Source organism: Staurois parvus, unplaced genomic scaffold (genome assembly GCF_062004578.1).
Source record: "Staurois parvus isolate SC_StPar_1 unplaced genomic scaffold, SC_StPar_1.0 ptg000299l, whole genome shotgun sequence".
NCBI classification, from domain to species: Eukaryota; Metazoa; Chordata; class Amphibia; order Anura; family Ranidae; genus Staurois; species Staurois parvus.
Window position 1 is genome coordinate 10,480,439 of NW_028318095.1, and position 12,228 is coordinate 10,492,666.

Consider the following 12,228-nt stretch of genomic DNA (forward strand, 5'->3'; position numbering starts at 1 on the left):
GCCAGCACCCCCTTATTAGGCCAAATCTCTCATGCCTATGGGCAGCTTGCTTGTGGTAGGGAGTACAAAGTTGCCCCACTCCCATTTCTAGACCATGCATCAATGCCAGTTTTGCACATCCTCAGAAACCTACTCTTATCATACTGTTTTGATAACTAAGGGGTATTATTAGACTTCATGGCTATATTTTTAAAGATTAATACTTTCCAAGCTGATTTTAATTGCTGATTAAAAAGTCATATGAAAACAGTCAACGTGTTTCGAGGGGCAACACCAATCATTAAATGCATATGACTTTTTTATCTACAAATAAAATTATCTTGGACTCTGTTATACACTTTTGGTCTGGCGCTCCTTTCTGTATTTCTATGGTTTGAGCAACTGCTGGGTGCCCATCAATGGATCCATCCACTATTGAACTTATTTGAAGTTTTCCTTCAACTGACTATACTTGCAAATCTAAAAGTTCCAAATGACTCTTTGACTAAGCTGTTCTGGACTATATTCCTGAAGGTAACTCATTAAAGAGAAATACATATGCTGTCATTGCAAACCTCCTTTTGAAAGGCACCAGTGCCCTGTCATGTTGATCCTCTGGCTTCAATACCTTCAGAGTCACTGACTAATAAGAAGTACATATCAAGTGAAGTCAGAACTCTTGCTTTGTATACTTTTTCTGGATCAGTGACCCAAAATAATCAAGCCAGAAGATTGCCATGACACACAGGTACATAGCAATTTCAGAAAGAATTTCAGCAACTACAGTCTTTAAATGCCATTTAAGCTAAGTATCTTCAAGTGCCATATCACGCTTCCTGTATGTCCAGTATGTAAATTCATAAATGTATTTTAGATTTTAAACATACAAAGTACTGAAAACAAATATTGAATATAGTTATTTATTTTAAATGTAGAATAATAACACAGGTTGACTATAAATACTAAATTCTGGACGCTGCTGTTTTTTCTTGCTTTGGCTCATTTTAAAAACACAGTTGTAAGTAATTCTAAATAATTTAAAATAATTAGGTGTAATTATCCAAGATTAAAATTGCATTTAAACATTGTAAACAAAATTTTATGTAGTTCTTCTACTCTCTGATATAGGCTTTAGAATATATAGGCTTTGGAATCTGAGTTTCACTCTAGAGAATTTGTGTGCGTATTCTATAGCCTTAAGTTGCATTGTTTGTGCAGTTTACGCACCTGCAAGTATTGCTTGCGCTTTTAGTAAATCTAGGTAAGACTGTGCTGTCTCGCCTGGGGTCAACAGCCTGGCAAGCACGCTTATGACCTTAGTAAATCAGACTCATAATTTATATTACACATACGCTGCAGTAAAGTTTCTTTGTGTTCATAAATGTTACAGCTGACTTATGAGAAAGTCCCCAGTATTGTTGTAGCTGTTCCTGCATTGTAGAAATGGGTCTGTGCCATCACAATTCAGCGCAGTCATAAAAAGTTAATTTAATTTCCTCATTCCAGTGAACAGGTGAAGTAATCTCACTCCTTTTCATCACCCTGGCAATAGTTTTTACAAGCTGGCATCATGGAATAGGCTGTGTCTAGGACCCAGGGAAGCTGAAGACTGGAGCAGCAGGCTAAGCAGGCAGACTCCTCCTTATCTCCAGTGTCAAACTTGACATCAGCTTGCAAGGCGAGCATGGTAACTTGTCCAGCGATCAGAGCTGCAGTCAAATCAGTGGCACGCTTGCTGGAGATATGCGCCTTTCAGTACCCTGTATTCTCAAAGAATGGATTGTCACTTGTGCTGTGTGCTCTGCCTCCTGTCCTGTATCCTCCTCAGCTGCACAGAAGTGATCCCTCATCCTTCTAACGAAGGTAAGAGACATTCTGTAGCATTTTCCAGGTTGCTGATACTCTGAGCCACTTTCTGCTTCTCTCCTCCAGGATGTCCAGCATCTGTCAGGTCTCATCACCCACCTATATCTAAGATTACTGAGTATCTCTCCTCAGCTGGGGTGCACTTTATTTTCTTTAAATATCACTGTTCCATTTTTACTCAGCCTTCATCTCCCAAATAATTAAAACCATCCACTCCGTAGTCTGCAATTGAATCAGGCATGCTGATATTTTATACAGGTTTATTGTTTCATTAATCAAGTAGGCGATGACCCATAGAACCCCACATCATCCGTAAAAGCGATCCGTCTCGGGGTACTCAACAGTTCAGTGCTTCAGTAGTTAAAATATTCCAGTCTTTGATATCTGTTATATCAGTTGTTCAGAATTTAAAAGCAAAGCTAAAAAGATCTATGAAGTTGGATATTGGTATTTTTTTTTCCTGTAAGGGATTTCAATAGCTGTACTACTGATAGAGAATTTAAACTAGTTGACTGCAGGCGGTCCTGTCACTTTGTTTCTTTTTTACTGTTGTCTTGGGTTTGCGATCTGTGTTATTACCAATGCAGAAATGAGCATCATAGAGTTCATGCAGCTACACAAATACTTGTGTCATCAAAGTTTATGAACTTATCAATTCACATAAAGGAAGTCCCTGGCTTATGTGTCATGACTGCAGACAAGGTGATCTTTTTTAAAATTTTTATAAGAAAGTCTAAGTAATGAATTAGACTGCATCTATACTGTGATTATTGGTTATTGACTGTAGGATGTATGTGGGAGTAGTAACTTAGTGATATCTAAGTTATATTATTGAAAGCATTTAATATATGGCCACGTGAGTACATGTTATTATATAATACAAGGCATTTAATATATGGTCATGTGAGTGTGTGTTATTTTATAATTTGAGGCATTTAGTAGATGGCCATATGAGTGTTTGTTACTATATGATTCAAGATACTTAATATATAGGTTTGTGAGTGTGTGCATTATGCCCAGGGTAAATACTGATTTTATATATATATATATATATATATATATATATATATATATATTTAAAAAGAGAGGTTTATATATATATATATATATATATATATATATATATATAGTAGACAATGGCACTCACAGGTTTTTGAGCGTAAATAGCCCAAGACTTTATGCACTGACATTTTGGTGGGTCACAACCCACCTTTATCAAGGTGCCTTGCATTATTTATGCTCTTTCAAATACTCATGAGTACCCTGAGCTTCATGTTTACTTGTTGGATATCCCTTACAATGTGTACCCAGGAGTTTATTAAACTAAGATGTACAGGGATCAACTATTGCTGTATGTAAATCTGTACTCCAAACTTTAACTTTTTTGTCTGATGGACACTTAAATAAACTTTATGTAAGCTGCAACCCAGAACCTCGCTAGATCTATCTATCTATCTATCTATCTATCTATCTATCTATCTATCTATCTATCTATCTCAGTCAGACAGACAAATAAACTCTTGGAGAAGGCCCTTTTGACTTTTGATTCACTGTTTGTTATTTCTATATTTTGAATGCAGTGCTGTATATTATATTGGTGCTAAATGAATAAAAAGTAATAATGGCACTATTAGATAGATAATAAGTAGGCAGATAGATAGATAGAAGATTGATAGATAGATAGATAGATAGATAGATAGATAGATAGATAAAAAAAATTGATAGATAGATAGATAGATAGATAGATAGATAGATAGATAGATATTTAGATAGATAATAGATAGAGAGATAGATAGATAGATAGATAGATAGATAGATAGATAGATAGAAGATTGATAGATAGATAGATAGATAGATAGATAGATAGATAGATAGAAAATAGATTGATAGATAGATAGATAGATAGATAGATATTTAGATAGATAGATAATAGATAGATAGATAGATAGATAGAAAATAGATTGATAGATAGATAGATAGATAGATAGATAGATAGATAGATAGATAGACAAACAGATTTTTCTTTAAATGCGTCCTATACTCAGATCCGGTGATGCCTATCCTCTGTTCTATTGAGTAGCGTACTTATATAGTCATAAACACCCGCACACTCTACTGCAGTCATTCACCTGTGTAAACTACGCTAACAACTTTAAAAGCAATTTGGCCGGCACTGTAAGACACCTTTGGAAAGCCAATTGCTTCAAAAATATGAAACCAACACGCGAGTAGAAAACAAATAGCACTGACAGCTCTCCATGTGTGAGCCTTTATCTGAAAGCAGGGGAATTTATGAGGCAAACACTGTGGCAGGAGTAAATCCTTTGTAATTAAGTTAAGCCATTATTCCTTTGTGAATTGTACCCTTCTGTGACACTGTATGCAGCCCTGCTAGCCAGTGATAAAAACTAAAGTCAAAATAAGTCAGAATGTCCAATGTTTGCTTTTATTAGCTCCATGCTTTACGTTTTTCATATATGGTCCTGATGAATGGTCGGCAGAGAAATTATTCTGCAGGAAATCCTAAACAGACTGTTCACCTTTCAACTTGCTTAGCTGCATGGTTCTTAGAAATGGAATCTTTTTTTTTTTTTTATTTCTGGAATGTTAATGGAAGTTTGCAGGTTTGGAGAGGATTCCCGCTGTGTGCAGCAATATGCCAAAAAATTAGAGTAAAATGTGATAAATGTTTTGGTTTGTGTTGCTTTGCCTGGTACAAAGAATGTATGGCAAGGCCCTCCAGCAGTGGCACAGTTAAAGTCATAATTTAGGGCAATAAATCATCTCTCCTGTTTGTTCTACAGTCGTATAAATATGGTGCTGTGTGATTATATAAAGCTCCGTATTCCTTGTGAGTTTATAAACAACTATTATAGTGCATTATGGGATTACGGAGTGAACCCCTGTTACTGTGTATTATAAGGTGTGTTTATGTATGCTCGTGTCTGTGTATTGCTTTACTATAAATATATATTATAGGGTAAATTATGGATGAATTCTGATTACCGTATTGACGTGTCAGATATTACATAGGCGGCCAATGTGTCATATATTGCCACAGTTGGAGCCTGGAGCTTGTATAGTACTTATAACATATTGTATACACTTATCAAGAGTCCATGGTCTAGTATATACATTGTGATGAGTAAGCGTAAAGTATCTAAACAGAGCTTGTGTAAGGTATCTATCTATCTATCTATCTATCTATCTATCTATCTATCTATCTATCTATCTATTAAATATATATTGGCAGTTTGTGTGCTTTATAAATATATATTATATACTAGTGCATATTAGTATTTATATAGTTAAAGTTACAAATTATTAGGTAAAAAGGCAAAAGTCTAACTTTTGTAAACCTAAGGTCAATTTTCCAAATCTAAGATCCAAGGTTAGAATTTAAAAAACAAAAGTGTGCTTCACTGCTTATGGCCTACTAATATATCTATATATCTATCTATATATATATATATATATATATATATATATATATATGTGTATATTTATTTTTTTTTAACTCATGTACTCACCATCTAAAAATAATTCTCACTCATTAATCACCAAGGCTTGCCCAAACCATGAATTTCCCATCTTTGCCCTCCACACGTCAGTTCTATCTTTCACAGCTGAACAAAGTAGGCAGAATTTAATCATGCCTGTTCCATTTACACTGAATTGGTAACTACAGGAGAATTGAAAGCAACACTCCAAGATGACTGCGGGCAAAGCATGCTCCCAATAAATTGCAATTGCTGTCAGAACAGATGGACCTCAGTGCTAGTTTCCAGGCTTAAAAAATACATGACACCCCTCCTATTCTCAAAGACTGTTTCCTGAATGACCACTTAATTAGGTATTAAACAGCCTTGTTATTCATATTCCTCTTGCTGCTTAGCGTAATAAATCTGATTTCAATTTGATTTTGTTGTTGTTGTTGTTTAGGTGTAGTTTAACTGGTTATACTAGTCCTATCTCTAGGCGCATGAAAATGATGATACGTTTAGTCATCAGACCATTTTTGCTGATAATGTGCATGCTTTTAAGTTGACAGTGAAAGTTTTTGATATATTCAATAAGGCAGTGCTAAGAACAGTGATGATATATAATGTGCGGTAACCCACAGCAACCAATTAGACATTAACATATATCTGATCTGATCCCAGTAATCCAAAATCTGATTGGTGGATCTGGGTTAGAGAGTTTTGCACATCTTTATTACCCTTTGTACTGGCTTAATAAATAGGGTTAAAAGACTTTAAACATAAATCTAGCAACAAACAAAATGTGAATTTATACTTCAGTAAGGTGAAATGATGCCTTTATTGTAGTTTTTACTTTTTTATATGCTGTATCTTAGGAGCAGCTTAACTCATTGAGTGTCAGATGAATCTTTAGCTCTTGCAGACCTACTTCTCTTAACTCTTTGTTCTTCTCTGAGAAGCATATGGCAGCCAAACCTCTGCAGCTGATACATTAAAAACCATGAGGCTTGGATGATTTTAGGCTTTAAGATGTGTGCTAATTTGTGCTATTGTAGGAGATTTTAGGGCAATTGTGTGATTAATGTTAAGATTAATCTAACAGAAGTAGTACAACACAAAGAACAGTTGTTGAGCAATTTTATGAATGAGTTATTATGTTCATATCCACTTCATGTTTATGGGGTTGATTAACTGCTGAATGCTTTTGCACTGCCACTAAATTGCAATACAGCATACCTCTATGAGCTGAGAGATTAGAAATAGTCTATATTCTACTTACATCAGCGTCATGCATAGAAAAGTGTAATAATAACTATGAGTGCCATTTGAGCCATGGCTCGTTAAGTTGTTTTTGCATTCATGCTTATTCAATGGGCAAGTGAAGTGCAAACTGCACTACCCCGGAACAACCAATCAGCATTCATCTGTTTCGAGTCTGCTTTCGGAAAAGTGAAAATTGGTTTACATGGGATATTGTCATTGATGTTTACACCACCTTATTAATTAGGTCTAAAAAAATGAATAACCCCTGTGAGAGCAAAGAGGTACGAAAAAATTAATTGCTGATTAACGCTAATGATTTATATATTAGCAGAATTACATTTTACAAAATAAAAGCTAAAAAATAAAAAAAAAACCCACATAGACGCTATGGCAGTTACATGTCTACAAATGCTTGGCACAACATATTGCAAAATCAAGCCGTTAGAAGAGGTTAGGATGTAATAATATATATAAAGTCAATACTAATAATGATCTGCCCTAAACCACTTTACAGAAAATTTAAGTACCTAGAGTTATACAGACACCTCACAGCCCCTACTGCCTCTTATAGCATAATGTCTACTTACATGTGGGTCAGCTTGTATGGAAGTTGAGAAACCTGTAGCAGATACTTAACTATGTATGGATAACAAAATATATTGCAAAAGAAAGCTAAAGAACGTGTAAGAGCCATGCCTATATAAGATGACCACCTAAGGGGTTAAGGGAAGAGTTAGGAGGACAATCATATACTGTACATATATGTAAAACCAGGATTAATTATGATCTTACTGTAAGATACTTTATGTTTTTATATTGCCCCTGCAATATCTAAAAAATTATATAGACAATTCCTAGTCCTTGCTGTCACAGGAACCTTCAGTACAATGTCTATTCACACTTGGGCCAGCTTGTGTAGAAGCTGATGAACCAAAGAAGTAGGAGCAGCCAAATAAAAGCCATGCACACATAGGAGGAATACACCAACTCCATGAACATAATGCCCCTGCTAGGAATTGAACCCAGGGCTGTCAAGCTATGATATTAACCACTTAGCCACTGAACTGACATACACAGGCAGGCTTCATAGGCTGTTTCTAACTATCTGATCAGAAGCAAAAGTTAAACATCGGAGCTGTTATGTGAGAAATTAATTCGGACAAAAGCCCAGAAGGTAATTTTCTACACACAGATGTCGTTCTCATAGGATCCCTGTAAATGCCACTAAATATACATAGATCTTGGTGTAGCTGCGGCATATAGAGTGCTTTAGGGCACAAAACTAAATTCCCCTGGTTTATAGTCTCTAACAGTTAACTTTTGACCCAGGTCATTAACAGGATTATTAGTGAATTTACTTAAGCTTTACTGACAGCTCTGATTGTTTGAATAATATTTTCATTTTCAGGCTAGAAAACAAAAATCACATCGACCCGTTTTGCAAAAGAATTAATAATTGTCATTAATAATTTTTAACTACATCTTTTTTACTTTAATTTTACTTTTGCATACTTTTTATTTCAATGATAATGGAAATTCTTACAGTAAAAGATCTGTAGGATGAGCTTTGGTGTCTCCCATGCTAAAACTACCAACACAGAGCAGTGACATTTAAGTTGATTTACTAAGGAAGTAATGCATGTTTACTTTGCAAAGTGAATTTTCACTTTACAAGGGGATTTTCCCTTAGCTTAGTGAATGTTGTACAAAAAAATCACCTCGCAAAAAATACCCAAGGATGTACAAGAAATAAAAAAAACAGTATTTTTTTTTCAAATGATTGGATAACAGAACTTAGCAGTTTCACCTCATTCACTAAGCTAAGGGAAAAATATCGGCACAGTGAAAATTCCCTTTGCTAAGTGAGCAGCCTATTTGCCTTTAGTAAATCAACCACAGGAAAGGACAGTACACTTTGATATAAAGAAACTAAGGGGTTGATTTACTAAAACTGGAGAGTGTAAAATCTGGTGCAGCTGTGCATGATAGCCAATCAGCTTCTAACTTCAGCTTGTTCAATTAAGCTTTGACAATAAAACCTGGAAGCTGATTGGTTTCTATGCAGAGCTACACCAGATTTTGCACCCTCCAGTTTTAGTAAAAAAACCCTTAAGTATTTAAACTTGTATGAAAGAGAAACTACAAAGAACTTCTGTTCTGTGCACAGATCAGATATTATTCCAAAGACTGTCTGAAAATATTTTATGTGATTTTTACATTTTACTAACTAGTATGTTATATTTTTTACATTTTCTATACTCATTTATATATAACATCACATGGTAGAATTAGCTTCTACACTGAGCTAAATCAATTGCAAAATAAGCAACTAAGAGCTAATTGCTTTTTTTTTTTTTTAATACATTGTGGGGAAGATTTATGAAAATTGGTGCACTCAGAATCTGGTGCAGCTGTGCATGGTAGCCAGTCAGCTACTAACTTCAGCTTGTTCAATTAAGATTTGACAATAAAACTTGATTGGCAATAGAAGCTGATTGGTTTCAATGCAGATATGCACAAGATTTTGCACTCCTCATCTTTAGTACATAACCCCCTATGTGTTTGAGTTGGCCCCTAAACCTGAATTGAGACAAAATGAGCAGCAAAGCTTTTGCATATATGTTGACTTGCTTTTGAAAATTTATACATATTTTGATGCTTACTTTATATCATGTACAAATCAACATATATACTGTTGTTCCTAGTGCTACTGTCTACTATATACTTGATTTGCATTCCCTGTGTAAATTATATTCTGGGGCTGTCATATTTTACCAGACTATGTAAAATAATTCCTGTTTTAATTTTTCCTTACTTCTTTTGAAGAAGGGCTTTATGTATACAAACATCATTGGCTAAAGAGGAGTGCAATAGCTGATATCTCACGTCATATGATTGGCAGACAAGGAAGTCTGGGCTTCCTTATCCGTTCTGCCCTTCCCAATGCCATAGCAACATGAAATGGCAGGACCAGGCTATTTACACTTTAATATAACAAAGGTTAATGTTTTACACATTTTATTTGATGGTGTGCCAGGTCTGTTACAAAAAGGAAGAAGTGATTACCAAATTTCTGTAGAGTCTGAATAAATGTGATAGAGTCCAGCCAAGTAAGACACTTACCTAGATTGGAAGAGCATTGAGCAACCCCTGCCAAGGCTAAATGCACAAAAATAAGTCAAAGTGTGGCATTTCCCCTCTATGGAGAGTTCATCCAATATGTACTGTCTGATAGGTATGCATGCAGGACAGAAAAAACATTGATTTTTTGGTCCAGTAATTCAGAAGACACAAAGCACTCCTGTATAGGTGCCATATAACCATACGGCTTCTTTCCTATCCACCACAATGAGGGGGCAAAGGAATTAGCTGTTGTTAAGCAAACACTTTTGCTTGGCAAAGAAACTTTAGGATTGTTCCAAGATATAATTATTCAAGGGCAAAAATATATAAACTTTGGTTTATAAATGATACTGAAAAAAAGTTAACTCAAGAAGCATACTATTAATGGTTTTCCCTTACAACCTTATTCTAATTTTGGAAATCTTTTAGTTCTTATCACTTTCAAATCTTATAGAAAAGAGAATAATTATTGTAAAAAGCGTACATTACAGAAAACCTGTCACCTTTTACTGATGAAATCAGCTGGATTTGCTTAGGGTGCTCTGGGATTTTACACTCCTCCAGACAGAGGGTTGCGTGGAGAGACAAAACACTTAATTCGAGTACATAGACCACTAAGTATGAGGTACACCGTCAGTTATTTAAAGTGTGTCTGATTCTTTGTATTAGGGAGGGGAACTAGCCCAGAGATGTACAGATGTAAATGCCTGTTTAATCAACTTTATAGATGAAATGTAGGGGGAGTCATAGACTGTAATTTGTATATTCCAGGCCACAAAATAAATCCATACTAAGGATTAAGGTCTTGAACTCTGACATGAATAAACACTTCTGAGGATGATTTCTCCATAAGCCCATCCCTTACAGTTAGATTGTAAGCTCCCATGATCAAGGCCTTTCTGATCCTCTTGTATTGAATTGTATTGTAACTCTACTGTATTTTTTAAAATGCTGTGCAAACTGTAGGCGCTATAAAAATCCTGTATAATAATAATAACATAATGGCATAAAATAAAGACATTGGCTATTTATAACACATAGAGGACATAAAGAACAATTCATGAATGGTTGAGTGGAAGCATGTACATTTTACGGTAATATAGAATTACATTTTGTCCAAATAACAGACTAAAAATAGTATCTATAAGTATTTTATTTAGGCCAAAGAAATTATTGTTTTTTTAATTCTGTTGGGTTGTCAGAAATATTTACTGTCCTGTACTTGAGATCAGTTTCAGGCAAATGCCATTCAATGCTTTTTTCAGTAAGATGTTCTATTTTATAACCTATATTTAGTCATGGTCTACAGGAGATAAGTGACAAGTGTGTTTAAAAGACAGCATAGACTTAAATAAAGTTGTAACCAGCACAAAGTCTAAAATAAGCCACCCGAATCTTTGAGTACAACAGTTTTTCATTTTCCTAAAGCTATGAGTTGTTATTTACTGAATTTATCACCACTTAAGTACCCATAAATATGAGATTTTCATTGAAATCCGGTAATGGATATGCCCATACAGACTCTGTCAGCTGACACTTCTCAGGGGATTGAGTGATCAGACAGGTTAGAAAATGCCAGACAGCTAAATATATTATATATTTAATTCTGTTCAGTCAACCCTGCTAGACAGCACGGCCAGGTCCTGCACAGTCTAGGACCCACCCCAGCTTGTGATTGCATAATAATGGAGAAGCAGTACTTTAATAGGGTAATCTAAATGTGCAGGGGATTACAGGAGACTAAACTAAAGACAGATTACAAGTATTTGCATGTCTTTCTTTTTTGTTTTATTATTAATTTATAACTGGATCAAAAGGTTTTTCTTCTTTGGAGAACTATCCCTACTAAAATTTCAAGTTCCATTCAATTTCCTTGGGCTCTTCCATGATAAGGGTTAAAATACATTTTTCTGCGGTGTGTTAGCATGTTGCAGTGCCATTTTGATCATCTCAACACACTAAGGCAATGCAGTTCCAGTGCACATGCGCTACAGTTCACCACAATGCACTACCATGCATTATAATACATTGCTAAAAATGATGCATATTTATATTTTAGTGCTTTGCCAGCCTTTTAATTTTAATGGGCTACTTTAATACAATGCTTGTTATGCATAAAAAGCACGTAAACGCATGTGTGTTAACCCATTGTACCAGGAAACCAAGGTTTGAATGGGACATAAAGAATAGACAAGAGAATGATACCTTTGTTATAGCCTCCTGGGAGAGTTGGAGGAAACACTATTGGTAAATCTCACCACTGGAGTCTCTGGTATAAAAAGCTGATAGATAATTAAACCCACCATTGCCTATCCAAAACTGAAACAAAAGTTTTGAGTGGAGCTTTCCTTAAACATCTGTTCAAAAACCAATCGTTTTTCGACAGTTAAAATGTTTTCCTAAATTCAATTTGTTGATGTACAGCCAGTATATAGATTATTTCACAAGCCTTTTTTTCTGTACTTACATAAGCTGTTAAGCACAGTACTCTGAAATCTTACTTTAGTAATTAATT

The 12,228-nt window shown here is 35.0% G+C and overlaps 1 protein-coding gene across 2 annotated transcripts in view; it reads left to right on the plus strand.

The window, feature by feature from the left end:
• The first annotated feature begins 1,625 nt into the window (after positions 1-1,625).
• Positions 1,626-12,228, plus strand: part of EPHA3 (EPH receptor A3) — a 544,240-nt gene continuing 533,637 nt past the window's right edge. For both annotated transcript variants that reach the window (XM_089682929.1, XM_089682930.1), the window contains exon 1: positions 1,626-1,842. In XM_089682929.1, the coding sequence (XP_089539055.1) occupies positions 1,755-1,842 (88 nt within the window). In that variant the 5' untranslated portion in view covers positions 1,626-1,754. The remainder of the gene's footprint in view (positions 1,843-12,228) is intronic.